We start from the raw sequence: 22,280 nt of genomic DNA on the forward strand, positions 1-22,280 counted from the left end.
AAGATATAAAGAAAACACACCTATATCAATAATTTAAATATACCGGAAGGTAAAAAATTGGCATCTACAATCAAAGCCACTGAATCATCTGTTAAACTGAAATAATGCAACTTGTTGTAATTGTAGTATACAAGTTGAAAACTCATGAGCTGTTTTGTCTTAGTAAATCAAAACCAAAAATAAATAATGTATATTTCAGGTGGCACTTAAAATATTTTGTTTTTTAATTACAGGTCTTCAGTTATACTTGATATAATTAATATTTAAATAACTATTAAGTAAACACTATTTAATCTGCATAGTTTCTTTTCTTTTTTTTAAAGATTTATTTATTTATTCGTACAGAACTAGGGTACAGGCCAGAGATGCGGACGGTGAGAGGATTCACCAGAGGCAGAGTGGGGTGTAGAACAGACAGATCGATGAAGTACACTGCTGAGGGAAGCAGCGGGAGGGTCAGGTGAGGTCTGCCGCGCCATGCAGAGCTCCTCGAGGGCAGGGGGGATCGAACTCATGCGGAAGTAGCTTTAGCTTCTTAGTGCTGTGCTTTAACCCGCTGAGCCACCAGGGAGGGCCCAAGTTTCTTAAATCTAGATTACTGGTCAAAGTTACATGTTGTCAAAGATATGAAAGTTTGAAATGAAAAATTAACTTTCTTTCAACTCACATTTCACTCTCCACCTGACTCGCTCTGCTATAACCACAGGAAATTTTTCAGATATCTGTAACTCAGGAAAGATTTTCCAGTCTTTAGGTCTCTTCACTGACTGTGCCCAAAATCTGAAATCTTCTTCCATTAGTATCCATTTTCTGTAGTATTTGCTCTAGTTTTACCTTCTAATGAAACTGTTAATTGCTATTCTACTTAAACAGAAAATATCACCATCACCAACCATCCTGCTGTGTCTTCTGCTTGATTTTTCTCCATAATATTTACCATCATCTGGAATATTACCCACTAATTCTTATTTTTGTGACTTTTTAAACTAAAACATTCTCTCTGTTAGCAATGAATTTTATGTTTTGCTCCCTGGTCTAATTCCAGTGCTGAACCAGTCTGTCATATACTAAAGGTCTATGTGTTGGTGGCCTATTGAATGCTATATAGTATATAACAAACAGCCTTTGTGATTGAGGCATTATTCATATTGAGACACGCCGAATAGCTTAGGGCCACCGGAGACTATGTCTAGACCTTATGGAACACCAACATGTGTTATCAAACAGAATGTGTAGTCCAAAACAGCATTAACAGAAAATACAATTTTTAGTTTGAAAAACATATCTATGTATTTAAGTTAAATGCAAAGCTTTTCAATTTTATCGAGTCTTATAAATATCTCCAAGAACTGCTAGAAACACTTCAGTTATGATTTGCAGAACCATGCTAACCTACATTTGAGAGTAGAACTGTCACTTTTATAATTTAAGTTGTGTCAATCAATAAGCTCTATTTGGAAAATATTTCAAGTACACAGCAGAATGTAGGTGGAGTTTTACATCATACCCAGTCTTCTCATTTCCTTTTTCTTTAAATCATAGGTGATATTCTTATACTTAATAAAACAAATTGAGAAACATATAAAAAATTTGAAAGATATAAAATTTCCTACAATATCACCTAAGTATTTTAAGATTATTTTTCAAAAAGCTGTCAAAAATAGTCACACTTTTTCTTTCTTTCTTTCTTCTTAGCTTCAGCATGTTTAGTCCATGCCTCTGAAGTGTTCATTTGGGATATTTCTAAGACCAAGGTGAAGTTTTGACCATTTACTTTTTTCACTAATGTGGCAATGCATGTTTTCCATATTTTCAAAAAAATCAAACTCACATGTAGGCAGTAAACAAAGGAACAGAAACCTAGTCTCCTGCATATACTGCTTTTTCCTTATCACGCGTGGATTGGCAGAACACACAAGATTTCCAATATTTGGCTGGATGAAACAATACCTCTGTTAGTTTTTCTTTAATGTGCTGACTATGCTCAAAAGCACTTTGGCAGCCCTCTTTACTTTTTCATTTGCTTTCCTACAAGGAGTAATAAGCATTCTGCCAGTACTTCAAGCCACAGCCTCCAGGGCAAAAGGGCAAAATAAAACATTTGAATACAAAGCCTGCAACAAAGCACTGCCCCAGGGCTCTCTAAAACTAATGAATGACTTTTAAGAATAAATGGCAGCTTTCCCATTTTCTTAAATTTATGATTTTGGAAAGGAGGAAATGGATGAGCCATGTATTTCATACAATGAAATACAAACTTCTAATACTATAACAATGAATTTCGAAGTGCCTCACCGAATCCACCCACCACTTACCAACCCTTGTGATGGCATAGACATGTTACCTCCAGGTTATAAAAACAGAACATGTATCTTCTCAAAGCTGCAGGTATCCATCTGTGCTGATTTATTTAGCAACAAACTGAGCTTGCGATTTGCTGGTAGATTCAGATGCTAATAATACACAAGTTAGAACATCATTCTGTGACTCTATAAAGTTCCTACTTTTATCTGATGGCCTTTTCACTGGATGGAATATGTTACACAGTCAAGAATTATGTGGGGAAAGAAAAATCACAAAGAAATGTTTACCATTTCAAAATGTTCAAGATATAAATAGTGTGTTCATTCAATACCAGGTATAGAAACTTTTGGAGTATCTGTCAGATAATGTTCTTGTTTGTACAAGTCTTTATAAGTTCCCACAAGTCTGCGTGCGAGGCAGGCATATTAGTACTATCAGGAATGGATACCATTCCCAAGCTGCAACAGATTCTCCTGAGAAGATGCTACTGAGACTGAGAATAAGGAATCAGTCACCGTGTGAGTGGGACTGCAAAATGTCTGCAGGAAGACCAATGAGTGATCAAAATCTAGTACTGTCCGGAAACTTCTATCTTGAAATCCAGCTGGAATTCCTATGGGACCTCTGAAATTTTATCACAGCTACCTCTTCTATACTTTTTCAACATGAGTAAATTCTACTAGAGTTTTATTTTTCTACTCCAGTTTTCAACTTAACTTTTCATGTTGGTTGGGAAAAAGATTCAGAATTATATACAGGATTATGGGGAGAAGGGTAAATACATTGTGAAATTATTTACTTCCACTGTTTGTCAAGGTGGAAATGTTAATTTGATGGGACAAGTGCTGAATTTGCATCCAGAACTACAAGACTGAAACTGAAAGCAAAACAATAAAAAATGGTATTATTATTATTAGCATACAGATCTAGAAAGTCTGAACTATGTACTAAAGGAGAACTAAGAAATAACTTTGTATCCTAAGTGTGGATTGCACAAATGTTGCATTAAAAGGAAATGGATTTAAAAAAAGGGGGGGGGGTGTTGGGGTGAATGCAATGAAGATGCTGCCTATGGGATCTCAGACTAAAGGGGTACAGTTGGCTCCATGGCCTTCCTTTGTGCAGCTCTAATAAACTGGCATTGAAATTGTTGTAGATCACAAGGAGAGGAGTTGGAGTGTGATTTTTTTCATTCATTCAACAAATATGCTTAGAGGGCCAACTGTATATGAGCAGCAGTGTACTAGTGCTTGGGGTCCTCAGACAATTTTGATCAACATGTTTCTGTTGCTGAATGTGGACCCTCTAACCTGATGATACAGATATCAAAAAGCATCGTCACTAGCTTTTAAGGAAAGAACCAGTTTAACACAAGATCATCTGGGAGGAGGCTGGAGGCTTAACTCAAATCAGTTTCCCCAAGGATGGGGTGCTGAGTACTATTTATGGGGTTGAGAAGAAAATAATATATAAAAAAAATGCAAGTTGGCAGGGTCTGATAGGTTGCCTTCTGCTAAACCATAGTTTAACTCGAATTTGCATCCAGTACTTAGCAAGACTGAGCCCCCTTCACTTGTGAACATTGTCAACATAAAGCAAGCATATCAGTTCCATCCTAATGGTTGTTTTTCCATCCAAACAGTGCATAGTCACCTTGAGGACAATGACCATCCTCCTGGGTCTGTGTTGTCAACTTATGAATCGGGTTTATTTATTCTTTAAAACAGATGGGGGAATTTTTGTATCACTATTGCAAGTCCATCCTGGACTTCAGCCTGCAGTAACTAGGGCCCATAGTTATTTAAGTTCCTGGAAAAGGCTCTGGGTGTGGCAGACAGGGCATTCATTTAATTAAACTCCTTCTTTTTGAGTTTATATGGAGTACATACTTCCCTATACCCATGGAGGATGGATAATGCCAAAGATAAAAATACCACTTTTTCTCCTATGGTATGAAAAATCAGTTTTCCCAAAGCTGCTTCTGTTAGTAGTTTAATAACTTGGGTATTTCAGGACCCATGATTCATGGGCTGTGAATACAGGACACCAATACTAGGTTCCATGAGTTCACAGTCCTGTGTGAACACATGGTTTGGAGGAGAGAATGTTTGACAGAATTAGCAGATACCACTGATATGTGTGAGTGTATATGGGTGTAAATGTATGTGTGTGTTTATTTAATGCACCAAGATGTTAATAGCTTGAGCATGAATTGAAAAACTACATAACAAGCAATCAGAAGATGGTTTCTAAAGATAAATCAATAAGGAGCATTAGTGAACAGCTTGATATTAAAGTTTAAATATGAAATTTGTAACTTTGTATTATAAATTTGCATAAATTATCTATAGTGGTAATATTGTAAATGTAGTAGTATATTATTTGGAGAATGTCAGTTTATCTTTGGGGATGAGTTTTCAGGAGATAATTTTTTTACAATTCTTTCATTGTTATACATCTTGTGACTAAAAGGTACTCACAGCTTTGCTTCAGACTTACAAATTTCCTTAGGCTAGCTGAAGTCTTTGAAAACAAAAAAAGTCTTCCTCTATACAGGCCAGGTTTGTTTACTGTTGTGATTCCCTCTGGAACAGAGGTTAGGCGGGTTTACCTGTAGTCCACTGTCCATCATTAGCATAGATAGGGTTTCTCAGCCATGACACATGCTCACTTCACGATTAGCAGCTTTTTGGGGTCTTCAGTATTGTCTTACAAAGCAAGAGGGACTGTTGCAAGCAAGAATCTTATGCTACTTGTTACAACATGAGTAATAAGTCATGTGTCTTGGACCCTAGGTGTCACCTGTCTGATGTAAACAGCATGAAGCCGTGGCTAGCAAATTAAAATTTGACTTCACAGTTCTTATTAGATGCAAGTAAGTGAGAGTCAAGTATACAATATGCTATTTATAATAGTCAACAGTAGTAAAGGCACTATGGACTTTATAACTTACACAAACCATTAGGTCATCTAGCTCCCAATTCAGTATTCTCATTTTACAGGCAAAGGAACAGAAGGTAAAATTTGTCAAGGTAACATACTGATAAGAATCAGAAAGTTCCACTGTCAACTTTGCTTTGCTCTAACCCCATTGAGTTAAACCACTGTCATTTAACATGTGAAGGTTAACAGGCGAAGAGAACATTGGGTATGAATACCTTAGAACAGTAGACATCTATCTATTTATGTATCATTCTTTTGGGGAAATCAGTATTTTAGGTTTCCTTGCACATATGTATGAATATAAAGTATGTGGGATTTGTTAGATGCCTGTAAGGAATCCTCTTTAAATGGTGATCTGGTATAAAGACAACCAAATCTGAAAAACATCAGACTGTGACAAAATGTGGTGGAATGCAGAATAAGAATTTCTTTCATGTATTAAAACACACTACTTAGATAGATTCCTTTCTTTCTTGCTCATAATCTCATAAATTTCTACCTCATTTTATGTACTAATACATTCTAATTTGAAATTATGGTTTTCTTTAATGCATCAATTACCTTGTATTTCTGTTACTAAAACAAGAATTGTCAAAATATTTGTCCTGATTTTTCCTTGACTCAATAATAATGCAATGCAATATAGTACATACCAGAGCATTTTCTAATTATGCCCAATGAATGTGGAACTAATTACCTACAACTTTTTAGACTGCAGCTTATTTGCTATTGAAATGCTGGCTACAGACTTCTATTTGCTCATTCCTTTCTTCTAAATCCAATATTATAACTCACTAAATTTTTGCCTTACTAAAAACTTTCAAATAAATTTAGTACAAATTATCAAATTAATGTAATTATGAACAGGTTTATCAATGTCTAATGCCTAAGAAAAGGCACCAGGGCTCTAAGATGATCCAGTATACTAAGTATTTACTTGAAAGAGATAAAAGACAAAGGCAGAGGTTTGAGAGAAAAAGGTTTGCAACCAAACCTTTACTTTTAGTAATGAGAACAGTATTTACTATTTGAACATCTAGTGAACTTTCCATGAATTACCAGAAGAAATACTCAGTCATTATCATGTGCACATTTAGCCCTTATTTTTCAATTTTGTTCTCACTGTATATTAAAACTATTTTTTAAAGTTATTTGGATATTTCGAAAAAGATATTACTTTCAAATACTTAACAAATATTTTTAAAAGCTAACCATGTAGTGGGCCACAAAATAAAATCTCAATTTCCAAAAGAAGAAATCAGAGATTATCGTTGATAGGACAATGCACAAAACAGCTTGAAACTAACAAAATATAGCAACAGACATCACCTATAACAACCTTTCAAAAGTTTTAACGATATCGCCTAAATAAATTTTGGATCAAAGAATAATTCAGAGGTCTCTAAATGAGATACAATGAGGGTATTACATACAAAAGCTGACAGGATCCACACAAGACTGAAATAGTAACATTTTAGGGTCAAACACTTTCATTACTAAATGAGATTTAAAATAAAAGGGTAACTAATAATTTAACTGAAAAGCCAAAAGGGGAAGAGTTGACCAAAGTAAAACCTTTAGTAAAGGGCAGAGTAGGAATTGATAAACAAAAGTTCATATACCTGGTTAACAAAATCAGTGATGGATGACACGAGGCTAATAGAATAAACAAAACTTTGACATTTATGGACACATATAAGTTAATATAGGAGTTCAATTATTTTCTTATATGTCAGTAATTACTAGTTATGAAATGTAATATTAAAAAAAATCTAACAAAAGCAAAAAGTGCTAAAATTTCTGGAAATAAACTTTATATAAAAGGCCTAGTGCTACTGAAATAATGAGTAACTTGAATAAGAGTTTATGTTTATTGACTAGGAAATCCAAGTATTTACAGAAGTCAGTCATCTCAATTTCTCAATTTATTACAAATTTCGACATAATCCCAAAAAGTTTTAACAAAACATGAACTAATATAATTTTTAAACTGCACAATAAAGGTTATTTTGACCAGACATAAAAATGTACCATAAAAACCTTATATATTAGCTTTCTATGGCAATTTAACAAATATCACAACCTTCAAACATCTACTCAGTAGTTTACAATTCTATTGGTCATCAGGCTGGGAAGGTATGAGTGGGTTCTGTGTTCAAGATTTTACAAAACTGAAACTAAGGTGTTAGCTGACTGAATTCTCATCTGGAAGATCTGGGGGTGAATCTGCTTCTAAGATCACTGGGAAAATTTAGTTGCTTGTAGATAATAGGGTTGCGGTCCACTTTCCTGTGGGCTCTTGGCCAGTTGTTCTAGGCTGCTCAGATCCTTGCCACCTCCCTCGCCCTGCTGTCTTCAGTAAGGGATATATCAAAACCTCACAGTTCATATATCTTTTACTGCCATAATCTGGATAAAACTCATTTAAAGGGATATGTCATAAGGTTAGGACTGCCCAGATCATCTCGTAAGTCAATTGTGCCATATAATATATAAAACAAAGTACAATATACAGTATATAATAGATTCTGGAAGTAAAATTTATCATCTTCACTTATGAGAATTAGATTGGGAAATCCAGCCCTCTCAGAATTCTGCCTACACTAGGGTAATTACCAATGTAGCATAGTAATCAGACGAGAAACAGTGTCATCTAGAGGATATAGAAAACAGTTCCTCAAATCTAGAGAGCATATGAGTAGTTTGGGGATATATCAACATCAAATTATATACCAATTCCAGAGGGGCTAAAATTTTAAATGTAAAATGATGAAAGGACTGGAAGAAAGCACAGTAAATTCTAACCTTGGGGTGGGAAGTGCCTCTACAAAAGCACTGAGATGCTCAAGATCATTGATAACATAAAACTAAACATTTGTAACAGCTGTCCATATGTCAAAAAGTCCTTTCATACTTCATTTCTAGCACTATATTATATACCAAATAAGGATGTATATAGCCTTATACTCATGTATTTACTGAAAGGGAGAATTATAAACAACCTGAATATTCATCATTACCTCAAATATTCATCTGGGATATAATCTATGTCAAATGAAAGTAGGTCCAAAGAGTATGAATAATTTCCTATTACTTACTTATATTTAAAAAACAAGTCTTAAACTTTACACAGACTTGACAATAGTAACTATTTCTGGAGAGTACCACTGTCATGTAGAGGGGTATGTGTTGACTAGAGGAATGGAGTTATATAAGTGACCATGAGGATAGGGATTTTATTATTTGACCTTTTAAAAATAAATTATGATTTGTACCATGTGTTATTTTTGGAGGAAAAATGTCCAATGTAGCTTACTAGATTTTTGCTTTACTAATTTTTGTTCATGTTGTGAATGTATGAAGCATGTTAAGAGGCTCAATTCAACCATTTGAAGTTTTCCATTTCAATTATCACTAACATAACTTTGGAACAAAAATACTTGAAACCCACATCATGTACAGGGAAAGCACTTAGTGCATTTACTGAAATGGTACGTAAAAAGATTAAGACTATGGGATCAGAAGCAAAGTGATACCATTTAAAACTATGCTTTTCATTTCATTATCAGTTAAAAAAATAACTGTTTGAGGCCCTCACTGGTGGCACGGAGGTTAAAGCTCAGCACTGCAAGCTAGCTGCGGTTGCATGCATCAGTGGGAATTCAATCCCCTGCAGGAAGGTGATCCATATGGCGCAACAGATCTCTCCCTGGCTGCTTCCCTCAGCAGTATCCTTCATCAATCTGCTCCTGCTGTTTCTGGTGAATCTTCTCACAGCCCCTGTACCTCTAGCCTGTACCCCAGTTCTGTATGCATAAACAAATCTTAATAATAATAAAAAAAATAACCTGTTGATATTTTCACTGCTAAACATTGTAGATACAGTTAGGACATCACCCTGGCCCTCGGGAAACATTTGGTAAAGACAAATTTATCAAGAGACAAGTTTTATAAACAGATGGAACTATTTAACTATTTGAACCATAATATAGTATGCTATATGTAAAAAAAAACACACACACAATGATTATGAATGCAATATATGCAATTTTAGCTCACTTTAGTCTAGAAAAATTTTCTATAGAAGGCAGTATCTGAGAATTTCTGTATTAGAAATTTCTGAGGTCTCTGATAACCTCTTCACCTACAACCTAACACTTCCTTCCCTTCTCCTTGGTCACAAGGTGTGCATCCAGCAAATGTATGGAAGAACATATGGAGGTATGATACCAACATAAGAGGCTTTTCTCCCAGATAAAAAGTTACTATATCCTGAGCAAGGCAAATAGAGCATGGCAAATGACCTTTTCAGAGCTACTCAAATTATAAAGAAGCATGGCCAAATCTATGTTTTTTTCTTCAATAGTACAAGCATTTTAAAATGCAGTATGACTGACAGAGCACAAATTGAAGCAAAATACAAATAATGTGGGGATAGTTATTTTACTAAACTATATGTATCTTTCCATTAGTGGCATAAACATACTGTTCTTGTTATTTATGAAAGGGAGATTTAGAATAGTTTCACTAAAAATTAATTTGTGTATTAATTCACATGACAAAAGTAAAAAAATCAGCCTACAATGTTCCAAACTACATTTTATCATTGCAATGTGAAACTGTACTGTGTCTGATACTAGATAAATGAGCAAGAAAAATGGGTGGCATGAGGGCTCAATTCAGCCATTCAGTCATTTAGATATGGATACAACTAACACTGAGTAAACAATTTCTTTTGATTTATAGCATCACAAATTTTCTATTTTTTTGCCTATATTGTGTGTGAGTCAACCTGGTTCTCTTATGACATTCCCTGAAGGAAGGAACTACGTGTCCCTTGCTTGCCATTCTGTCACTGGACCTTACTGAATCTGATAGTTTGGCAGGTCATCACATTACATGGTAAATAAGTACATATAGCCATGAACCAACTTGTCATTTCATTCTTTTCCAGTTAGATAACATATACTTCTTATTTCCTCAATGAAAGCAGTGAAAGTTATTTTCTTCCTTAAGAACAATTTCTGGTAGCCTAAGGCCAATTATTAAAAACTGTTGAAATTTCTCACCATTCACAATCACATTTACACTATCTTCATCAGTCTCCTCCTCAAACATACAATAAAGGCAGAATAACTGAGACACAACTGAACAGTATAAAAGAAAAAGACCTAGCAATTTCTTTAGATTTAAAGGAAAAAAACAATACACATGCACCGGAAGGCGGGAAAGTGAATACTGTTCCCTAAGTATAGTCAGTAGTGGCATGATTCTTAAGAGATCTGGAGACTTCAGAAGAGTACTACAGTAGAAGAAATGATAAAGAAAAGCCGGTAAATGTCTTGATTAAAAAATATACCACAATAAAATGTCATGTAATATCATGACTAATGGTAGGGAGAGGGACAATATTTAAAAAAAAAAAAAAAAAAAGACAAAAACCCAAATTCAATCTCATTCATTAATATGAATAACAAAGTTCTTTTGCTAGTCTTGAGGTTGTAGAAATAGTCTGATTTAGAATGCAAAAAACTGGGAGAACACAAGAGCAGAGAATGCTTAGCTTTTTATACTGTATATAACAAAATGGCCCTTTAATGATACTAGTATTACCAATTATCACTTTAATAATTTTAACATACAAAAACCTCCACTCTGAACTGCATGTTAGTTCTTTTTGCAAATTACTAGATACACAAACATTTCATATCTTTGAAAATATTTATTCATCTGTCTTCAGTTTGTGATTTTTTAAAAAACTGAATCATTTAAAAAGCACAGAAGAAAATTACTTTTCCCTTTTCTTTTTAGATGAATGTTGCAAAAGTGTAAACTCAGCCTCCTCACTGTGTTTCCTTTTCTTTTTTTTCTTTTTATGGTCACTTTGATAACCACTAGAGTCACTGCCTTGGAAAACAGGATCCGGATCCTGTTCTTCCTGGTGCCTTTTCTTCTTTTTCTTCTTCTTTGGGTTCTCCTCCCTGAGGTCATTCACATTATTATTAACTTGCAGGTCTGTCTCTTCTCTCATGGTGTCATCTGCCAAATCTGCCAGCTCTGTGCCACCACCTTCTACTTCCCACTGTTCTGAGTCTTTCTTTTTCTTCTTCTTTTTCTTCTTCAGAGGTTTTTCAACGGCTTCTTCAGTTCTATTTTCCGTTACTTCTTCAGAAACTGCAGAGCACTTGGATTGTAAACTATAAATTAACAGTTTAAAAAAATTAGAGTAGAAAGCAAAGGTGTTAGAACAAAATGAAATCAAGACGATCTCAACATGATTTTTTTAGAAATCATGACAGCATTACCAGATATATAACCAAGACATAAAAACATAAAATTCAAATATTCTATCCTGTTAATCTTCAGCCTACTAAATGGTGTAGGAAGTGGTAAATTTTTTTTGTTTCCAAAGTACCTTCCCCAGACTATGTTTTCACATGTGAAAATGACGTTAAAAAATTGCCAAAACATGGCTGCTGAATTTTGGCTCAAAGAAATTTGGTCACAGAACATTAAACATCATAAGACCCAGGCTTACTAGTCAAAGTACTAGCAGTGATAGAAAATATTGCTAATAAAAACAAGGGTCACTGAAGTAAACTACAACATTCAGAGTAGCAGTATAATTTCAATGAGATAATACTTAAACATTTAGTACCTGAGTTGCACTAGTCACATTTCAAGTGCTCATACTAAGGTTAATATATTCACAAATACAGCACATCTCTATCCCACAACTACACAAAGGGCAATGAGACAGCTATTCTAAACTTTACCATATACTCTTGCTACGTATAAAGGCAGATTCTAAAACAATGATAACAACAACAGAATACAAGAGATTTTTCCCTTGCATCACATTAATCAACATGGTTCCAATGGTAATTCAAGATCAGTGTTAATTCTTATAAGAATTTCAATACAGAAAAAAAATAACATACCTACAAACAGAAGGCAATAATCAAATTATTTTTGCTTCCACTATGTAAAAATTTTTTATTTATGCAATAAAATTATGCTTTCAATAGTTTCAAGCCCAGAGGTCAACGTCCAAAAGTATTAACCACCAATTAGAAAATATTTAGCAAAAATTTAGTTATTAAAAGTAGTTAGCTGGGCCCTCCCTGGTGGCGCAGCTAAAGCACAGCACTAAGAAGCTAAAGCCACTTCCTCATGAGTTCAATTCCTGCCTGCCCCGGAGGAGGTGACCACATGGTGTGGCAGACCTCTTCTGACCCGCCCGCTGCTCCCCTCAGCAGTGTGCTTCAAACATCTGCTTGTTCTGCTCCCCACTCTGTCTCTGGTGAAGCCTCTCACCGCCCCTGAGCCTCTGGCCTGTACCCCAGTTCTGTATGCACAAATAAATAAATAAATCTTAAAAAAAAAAAAGTAGTTAGCTGGACATAGCTCTTTAGCATAGTTATTGATATACTTGTCATAGCATTGAAACTATGATTTGAAAGCACAAGTATTCCAATAAAGAGAATTAAATTTTTAAAGAGGGGTTTACCTTCCTAAGTTAAGAATTAATAGAAACAATTAAGCATCAACATGATAATAAGGTGATTAGGGACTGACCTAGTGATATTCAGTTTTCCCCGAATGCAGAATACTCCAGCAGCATCTGAATCCAAACGAAATACTTCAAATTCTAATTGATCACCTACATTTATCTCCAGGGTTTGCCAATGTTCATCAGACATCTGCTCAGGTTTAGGAATGGAGGCATTGAAACACCCATGTACTAAACAGCCAATGTGGCTGGAAGATACTTTATTAACTGTACCCTGGGAAGAGGAAAAAACAATATATATATATATATGTATATATATATAAAAACATGTACACGCAATCTACAGAATTACAAGTTAAATCAAACTTTACAAGCTGCAAACTTCAAAAAGAAACATCAAGTTAATGGCATCATTTAATATAGAAGTGTTTATCTCAATTATAGCTTACCATGTGCTATCCTAAAACTATGGAACATTTATAAAGCTCAAACTTTAATAAAGTAACTGCATATCAACTGCCCAAATGAATAAACAACTACCTACCCTCCCCCTAACGACCCAACATACACCTCACTGTAGGATTCCCTGGAGAGTAATTATAACCAAACTGAAACCAAGTAGAAAATACTCTTTGATATGACCTACATTTGAAAAGACCTCAAGAAAGGAAGCATATGCTTTTTATAACTATGATTCCCATTATATTTCTATAAACAGTCTGAATTTCAAAGTTTAAAGAACATTCTTTAATGATTCAATTTAACAAGATGTAAGCAGTCCTATTAGAAGTCAACTTATACTTTAGATACGAATCTTGAACATAGCTATTTTGACTAAATCACAAAAACATTACTAAAAGCTTTAAAACTCAATTGAAATTATATGTCACATAATTATACTTAAAATAAAAATTTTCAAAAAACTTAGCTTTTCTTTCTTCCCCTAGGAACCAACATGTAAGGTACATGAAAGAAAACCTGAAATTTATCAAAAAGTAGTTATTTTGAGTTATATGCCCATAATTATTATTCACATGGATTCAGTGTTATTTAATGACAGAAACCTCTTCAACATGTGATAGGGTAAAACTTTTATCTGTTATTCTCAGAAGGCTAGTATCTCCAATGGTAGCTTCTAGAAGGTCTGGATAAATTGTGGTGTATCTATACAACAAATTATTATTCAATAAGAAAAAGAAATCAGCTATTTAACCACAAAATAAATGAACCAAGCTTTAATGCTATTGCTCCAAGAAATAACTAAAATGAAAAGGCTACATTCTCTATAATTTCAACTACTGTCTTTCTAGAAAAGGCAAAGCTATGCAAAGAGTAAAAAGATCAGCCATTGCTGTGGTTTCAGGGATAAGGAAGGGAAGAATGGGACGTTTAAGTCAGTGTCTCAATTATTCTAAGGGACTATAAATATCATTATACATTTGTCAATAGCCTCAGAATGTACATCATAGAAAGTGAACTCTAATCTAGACTTTAATTATAATGCATTGGCTCAATACATTAATTCAGCGGCTAATCCGTCAATAGTATTTCCTCTATAATTACAAAAAACATACCACACTAATACAAGCGATATCAACCATAAGAGAAACTATACCCATCAATTAAAAAAATATTCCACAGATATGAAATAACTGAATAGGAAAAAGAAAATGGATCTCAAACCCTCCATCACACTATATGAAAAAAAAAAAAAACTTTTAAAGCTGATAACAAGCCTAAGTGGAAAAACTAAAACTATAAAACTTCTAGCTAAATATCTGGTCAACATAGTGATAGGAGTGATAGGCAAGTTTGTAAATAGGATCCAGATATAAAGATACAGGCATACAAGTAGAAAATTGATAAATCGAACCTCATCAAATTTTCTGTTCGCTTCTGTTTTTCAAATGATACCATTAAAATTAACAGGAAAGGCCCTCCCTGGTGGCGCAGCGGGTTAAAGCCCTGTATTGAGAATCTAAGGCCGCTTCCACATGAGTTCGATTCCCGCCGGCATGTAGGAGGTGACCACATGGTGTGGCAGACCTCTCCTGACCCACCCGCTGCTCCCCTCAGCAGTGTACTTCGTCGATCTGCCTGTTCTGTTCCCTGCTCTGTCTCTGGTGAAGCCTCTCACCACCCCTGAGCCTCTGGCCTGTACCCCAGTTCTGTATGCACAAATAAAAATAAATCTTTAAAAAAATAAAATAAAATAAAATTAACAGGAAAGTCAACCTGAGAGAAAGAGTTCTTACTAGATCTGAAAAGGACACATTTGCACTAACACTTTAAGGAGAACTAGTAAACCCCGATAACAAAAATATTTTTAAAAAATGTCAATGAGCAAAGTATTTGAATAGGTTTTCCCTATGTAAACATGTGAAAAAGAGTTTGTTAAGGAAATGCATATCAAAACCTTAATGAAACACACTCTATGCCCACCAGAAAAGGAAGACTGACAACTGCAAGTACTGGAAAGGATGCAGAGCAAATGGGTGTGTGAATGGGAAATAGTTTCTCATTAAGTTAAGCATTCATATATCCTCTGATCAAGCAATTCTGCTTCTATTTACCTAGGGGAAATGAAATGTATGTTCACATTAGTTTTATTCATAATAGCTCCAAACTAAAAAAAACCCATGTATTTATCAGCGAAGATGGACAATAGGATTGTGAGATACTCATAATTGAACTTCATGAGTAATAAAAGGGAACAAACTACCAGTACACACAATAGCATAAATGAAATTAAAAACAAGCTGAACAAAACCAAAAATTCCTCAGAGTATAAAATTAAAATTTTCATTAATACAGAATTATAGCTAGAACAAGCAAAACTAATTTATAATAAAAGAAATCATAACAGTGGTTTTGTCAGTGAAACAGAGGGAAAGGACATGAAGGTCATTTCTTAAGCAGAGAGAACAGTAGATGAACTTGTCAAACTTCACTAACTGCATTTCATTGCATGTAAATATTAGTTTACATTTTACACTACTTCTAACAGACTAGCTGATATTAAAAATCTTAAATAATTTTTTCATAGTAAAACTCTACCAAACTAATTGATATCAAAAAACAGTTAGAAACGTTTTGTAGTTTTTTTCACGGTAAAATCTGTCAAAGTTTTATTAACAGTATCAAGAGTTAAATAACAGTTCTTACCTACTAGATTAAATAATTCCTATATTTATTTTAGTTAAAGAATAAGCACACACATATGAACACATGCATGTAAATACCAGCTGACGGGCAGGATAGACAAATCAAAATGCAAAAGGGATATATTTCAGTGTATTTCATATCAATTTCTACCTTTCTAGATTCTCCTGAAAATGGAGATTTTCAACACTGAACCTTCATTCCCATGGTACAGTGTACCTGTCCTGACCCCTATCCTTTATTCATTTCATGTCTGCCTAATCCTCTAACCACTTAAATTTGCAACTCCTGTTTTACATACTGCTATATTTCTGTGCCCTTTATAAAGAAACTTTATATTTGAGAAATTTAAAAATAATAAAAACTGAGGCTTTTTTAACTTCAGATCATGCTGCTGCTATGCAAAGAAAAAAGAATAAACTGGATAGGATAAATATTCTGTGCATGCAGGTAAACTCTAACAGAATGGAGTTTAATATATGACCATGCTGAACTGATGGAAAGTAATTTGATTCTTTAAAAATAATTCCTAGGCCCTCCCTGGTGGCGCAGCGGGTTAAAGCACTGCACTAAGAAGCTGAAACCACTTCTGCATGAGTTCGATTCCCGCCTGCCCCGGAGGTGACCACATGGTGTGGCAGACCTCTCCTGACCCACCCTCTGCTCCCCTCAGCAGTGTACTTCGTTGATCTGCCTGTTCTGCTCCCCGCTGTCTCTGGTGAAGTCTTTCGCCACCCTGAGTATCTGGCCTGTACCCCAGTTCTGTATGCACAAATAAATAAATCTTTAAAAAAAATTATTATAATAATTCCTAGTGGGTCACAACAGCAATCCATTGACAGTCCCAAGGTGTGAAGTATCTTAAAACTTTTGAAATTACATCATGACACAAAGGAAACAGAGGAAAAAAAAAAATATATATATATATATATATATATTTATACATACCACAAGCTTTTGCCCTGGTTCAGGGCAAAAAATAACAAAATCGGCTTCAATGTTAAGATGAATATGTCCTTGATCATCATAAATATCTCCCAGTTCACCCACTACTTTGATGTTATCATATGCAATGGGGACACCTAAAAGACTGTTAAAAAAGAAATGTCACACTTCATCCTCTTTTAAAGGCCACTGTCATACTGAATCCAAAAAGTATACATATTATAAATATAACTACCCATGCCAAAAACAATAGCCTATGACTAATCTGTAACAACTAATCTGTAGCACCATTTCACCAAGAAGTTCAAATGTAATGGGCTAAGTTACCAGTGATTATTCAAGATATGTAGGTACCTGCAAATAAAATGTTCAATAAGGTATAAGCACTAAGGTGACTCTTCATGCTTAGTAAATTAAGTCAGGTGAAGACGAATACCATGACTTCACTCATATGCATCATTATAGAGAAAAGAAACAAAAGGGTGAACTAAATAAACTGTTACACTATAAGACCAATTAGTGGTGACCAGGAGGGAAGAGGGCTGGGTCAATTGTATGGTGAAGGACAGAACTAGACTTTTAGTGGTTGACTCAATTTAATATAGAAATATGTTGTTTTTCAATAATGCACAACTGAAGCTTACACAATTTTATAACGCAACATACTTCAATTAAAAAATAATTAGATGGCATGAGTGGATTGTGCATCAATCCACTCTTGTAACTGATACATTCACAGTGATTATAACATATGGGTGCAGGAAGTATCTAACCACTTCAGTGTTGGAGGAGTCATATTTGAGCATCATCACACTGAAATGCATTTTATTGTATTATATTACTATAGAGCACTCTACAGAATTCTTTTTTCAATTGTATAGATGAGTTGTATTTAAGTTTCATTTCTGTACAGGAAAGTATGTTTTTGTGATAGCAAAAGTAGCACCACAAAATAGTTGTTATGGAAGTGAGGTATTGGGTTGTATTCAGAACTTCTTGTTAGGGAATGTAACAACAGAGCTTAAGCCTAAAATGATGTGTGGCAATCCATCAACCCCTTTGGTTTGATGCACAGAATTTACCAAAAGTCATCAGTTACACGGACTCCTCAAGGCTATACTTTCCTCTTTTTACATTTGATTTATTGACATCCTAATTAAGTTTCAATACGGGGTGGTAAAGTCACATAAGTCATATAAAGAACAATTAAGTCAAGTTTACTAAAGCTTGGATTGCAATTTAAGTTTTCTCTTTAATGGGATTGAACTTATTTTCCACATTCAAATAACTCAAGAGTTGTCTCATGCCAGATAAATGAGGTTTTTTCTTAAAATGCCTGTCAAGGATATAACTTAGAAACATAAGGTATTCTAGAATACTTTCTCTAAACAGACTTTATGAAGTTGAAATGGGAATATCTTTAAAAAAGTATCCTGTCGGCCCTCCCTGGTGGCGCAGCGGGTTAAAGCACTGCACTAAGAAGCTAAAGCCACTTCTGCATGAGTTCGATTCCCGCCTGCCCTGGAGGTGACCACATGGCGCCGCAGACCTCTCCTGACCCGCCCACTGCTCCCCTCAGCAGTGTACTTCGTGGATCTGACTGTTCTGCTTCCCGCTCTGTCTCTGGTGAATCCTCTCACCCTCCGCATCTCTGGCCTGTACCCCAGTTCTGTGCGAATAAATAAATAAATCTTAAAAAAAAAAAAAAAAAAGTATCCTGTCACTAGGAAAGTCAGGTGAACAGTCTAATAAATAGAGGATGCTGTTGAAACAACTTAAACACTAGTCATTCTCAACTCTTCCCTTTTCCTCATCTCTTCAACAAAGAAACCCTCTTGATTCTACAGGATGGTCCCAAAATCTTGAAACAGAAACCAAACTCAGTTTTATGTTTTGATCCTTGTCAGTAGTGCCTAGTTCAACATGTGATGCCTGATTCATATTTTAAAAACTGGAGTCTAAAACACATGCCACAGGTAACAGAACATGAGGTGGGATGTCCAGATCTGTTCAGAGTGCAGCCATACTGTCTAATTCAATTATCTGAATTATTCAATCCGTCCCTCATCACGCTAGTGTAATGGCTCCTCATGGAGCCAACTGGGGTGACTTTCCCCTGGCCCGTCAAGTGGAAGCATTAATCGGTTGCAGAAAGTAATAAAATATATCAATCAGTAGCCTGTTTCCAGATTTTATGACCATCTTGTACATCCTTAAATCTCTCACATCTCTCAAATCCATCCTCTCTAATAATTTTTCTTTTGGACAATTATAGCAATCTCTTCATCGGTCTCCCTGTCTACAATCTGAACCTCCTTGAACAATCATTTAATGCTGCCAAGTGCTGTTGTTTCTCCAACTGCAAATCTGATTATGTTCCAGGGATCCTGCACATGTATTCTCTCAAGAAGTGTGCAGTCTCAGAAGTGGAAGGCACTGAGAGGAGAAAGTGTTCACCTGTTTAAGCAAAGAGAAAAAAAAAAACAAAAAACAAAAACCACAAACAACTGGCAAAGGTAGAAAAGGAAGAACAAAATGGCCATCCTTCCTGAATTGTCCCCCACCACTACTCTTTGACCCACTACCCTTTCCTTTATCTGCACCCTGTGTCTTCCCCTGACATAAAACTTAGTTCTCTTAGTTGAAATATTCCATCTCACATCTATTGTCCATCGGATTACACCACTCTCTCTGCCTGAAATGCTAAACTATCAATGTATCCTCCCCTTCTGTCGGTTGTTCTCAAAGGTCCTAAGATCCAATTCATCATTCCCTCTTTTACTATAACTTAGTATACCTTAGGTTTCTGACAAATTTTCACTTTATTGGTTTATATGGTTCACATTTATAGTTCTACTAGAGTTTAAAGGTCTATGAAACCTGGATCTGTGATATATGTCTTTATATCCTAAATCCCTAGTAGGTAAGATAAACACAAGATGTACTGGTACTTGGAGGAAGATGTACTTTCTACACTTGCTTGATTCTTAACATGTCGCGTTCGGGATCCCTTGAGAAAGGGCTAAAAACTTTAGACAGTTCGCCTAACAGGAAATTCAGATAGAATTCGCCGGTTCCCAGAGGTTTATGGAATTCCTGAAGAGCAGTAATAAACTTCATGGAAATCCATGAATCCTTGCTTTGGACTCATAGTAGTCCAAAGGAGTATTACAGTGTCTCTACCCTCCCCATCTCCCGTTATTCCCCAGCCACTCTGCCCATCAAATTCTAAATTTTTAAATTACCTTTGAATACTTTAATTTAAATGCACAGGAAGGTTTCAGGCTGAACAGGCGGCAATATCCGCTAGAATGAATAAACTGGCTGCTCTTAAGTGCAAAACAAAATGATAGTAATAGTATCTCTCCCATTCCTGATCCAGTTCAAGAGATTAGAAAGCAGGGAAAGTATCAGCGTCAAATCAAAAACTGCCCTTCAAGGTTTACAAATATATTCTTGCACCAATGCCTCTTAGGTGATATTTTATATAAAGAAAACATCCCCAGCTTTCAGAGCCAAACAGAAAAATCATACAATCCTGGGCCTACAAGATACCCAAGACCCCTGAGTTCTTCTTACCCCATCTAATTCTGAACCACCTGATTCTGGAATGAGCTTCTCAACTCCCGCCACCGTCACAATTCGCGGCGCCTTTCCGCGTTCTTTTTCAACCTGTGAAAGGGGCTCTAGACGGGGTAGGTGCTCGCTCTGAGGTAGACCTAGCCCCCTAAATGCCTCGGGATTCAACATTTAGGTGGTCGGTGAGACCCTTCTAGCTATGCGCTAAGAATGTCTATCCGCTGCCCCAGAGAAGGCAGGCGGCGCTACAGCGTGTGCATTCAGAGAAAGAAACGACTGAGACTGGTACCTCTCAGAATAGCGTAGAAGCTCCGCATCCAGCTGCTCCCGGATGCCGGTGCGTTTCCTGTTAAGGTACCGCGGCGAAAGCGCGATGTGCCTGCGGTGCGGCCCGGCCACAAGGCAGGAGTAGCGGTTGCTCACTAACGCACAAGCGGCAGCGTAGGTCGGCAGCTCTAGGCAAGGGAGCTCGCCTGCCGGTGTCACTACAGGCCCCTGAGAGGCCGCCTTTGGCCGAGGAGTCTCCGAACAACCCGCAGCCATGCGGCTTGTCAGGTTTCCCACCGCACGGCGCGTACCACAGACGCAACTTTAACCTCCAGTGCTAGGACGCACCATTTCGACGTCATCCCTGACCCGCCACGCCCCTAGGAAGTTGCTTTCTTTGTGCTGCATTGCGCATATTTGACCGGCAGGGGGCGGATGCGTTTTTCGCTCCTGGACGGCTCCGGGAGAGCGGAGCCTGTGGTTACGTAACGAGCATGCGTGAAAGACAATTACCTTCTCTGGCAAACCTTTTTACTTACTAGCCCCTTCCCTGCATTTAGTATCTAAGTTTTATCGGGGTCCATATCATTAATTGGTACCCAATAATAACTTTGTCACGGAGAAGGAAGCCGGCCCCCGGGGTCCCTCAAGCGATTTCCAACCTCCCCCAAAATACAGGCAGATAGGCTTTGAGCCTAACCTCAACTGTCGGCTGCTCCACCTGCTGGGAGACTGAGGGCTGACCAGGCTACTGAGACACTCAAGAGGGACTTGGAATCTTAGAGGACTCCACAGAGCAGTGAGGGCAGTGAAGGAGTCAGTGCTTATTGATAAGTGGAAGGACATGGAGGTACTGCTCCAGGGAGAGAGCTTGTGGATATGCTGGGATTAGGGGTCTGTATACATTTAGGACGTGGGCTTTAGAACAATGGAAGTTACATTTTATTAGCTGAAAAGCCAAGGACTATGGACTTGGCAAAAATCCCTTGTTGTTTCTAGTCATAGAGGCCCAAGAGCTGTAACTCAGTGGGCAGCATGGCTGGTGACCATGTCCAAAGTGAATGTCTCAGGGGGGCTGTGTGCCCGGCAGCGCCAGTGTGAACCAATCTGGGTTTGCAATGCCCTCTCTTTCCTCAGGTAGCCAACTGGATAAGCTGTGGAAAGGTAGCTCAGAAGTGGGAAATTAAACAACAAGAACAACAAAGAACGTTATGGCAGCAACTGTTTGCCAGCCTGTAGAACAGCAATATTGTTGCAAAATTTTTGCCTTTGAGTCCTGTCCTGTCCTTGTCCTGGGATCCTTTCTCAGCTTGGTTTGGTAGAATTGTACAAATTGGAGAGTACAATAATAAAATTGTTTCTGGAGTTTGTGCAGGAAACCCATCGTGAGAAGCAGTCAGATGTCTGATACGACACATCTGAAATGTAACCCATCTTCTCTTTCTGATTCAGCTTCTGCAGTAGCCAATTCATGGCATCATTCACCATCTGCCAAGTGGCTCAGCCCAGCTGTTGTTTTGTCGTCCCTCTTAGACCCTCCAAATATTAAACCAACCCCATGTGGAAA

At 36.5% G+C, this 22,280-nt stretch overlaps 1 protein-coding gene across 1 annotated transcript; it reads right to left on the reverse strand.

The window, feature by feature from the left end:
• Positions 1–9,029: 9,029 nt before the first annotated feature.
• Positions 9,030–21,029, reverse strand: TWISTNB (TWIST neighbor). Its single transcript, XM_004676752.2, has 4 exons — positions 20,736–21,029; positions 16,871–17,012; positions 12,826–13,034; positions 9,030–11,444 (listed from the first exon to the last, which is right to left on the reverse strand). The coding sequence occupies exons 1-4, from the start codon at positions 20,987–20,989 to the stop codon at positions 11,036–11,038; spliced, it is 1,014 nt and encodes a 337-aa protein (XP_004676809.1). The 5' UTR covers positions 20,990–21,029; the 3' UTR covers positions 9,030–11,035.
• Between the last annotated feature and the right edge of the window lie 1,251 nt (positions 21,030–22,280).

The sequence above is a fragment of the Condylura cristata genome, unplaced genomic scaffold (assembly GCF_000260355.1).
Source record: "Condylura cristata isolate star-nosed mole 26May11 unplaced genomic scaffold, ConCri1.0 scaffold00005, whole genome shotgun sequence".
In the NCBI taxonomy this organism is placed as follows: domain Eukaryota; kingdom Metazoa; phylum Chordata; class Mammalia; order Eulipotyphla; family Talpidae; genus Condylura; species Condylura cristata.

Excerpts from the sequence above, each read along its gene's own strand:
- TWISTNB (XM_004676752.2), bottom strand. The coding sequence starts at position 20,989 with ATGGCTGCGGGTTGTTCGGAGACTCCTCGGCCAAAGGCGGCCTCTCAG. Across the intron at positions 17,013-20,735 it reads CTTCTACGCTATTCTGAGAG|TCTTTTAGGTGTCCCCATTG; the intron begins GTACCAGTCTCA and ends CTTTTTTAACAG. Across the intron at positions 13,035-16,870 it reads AACCAGGGCAAAAGCTTGTG|GGTACAGTTAATAAAGTATC; the intron begins GTATGTATAAAT and ends TCCTCTTCCCAG.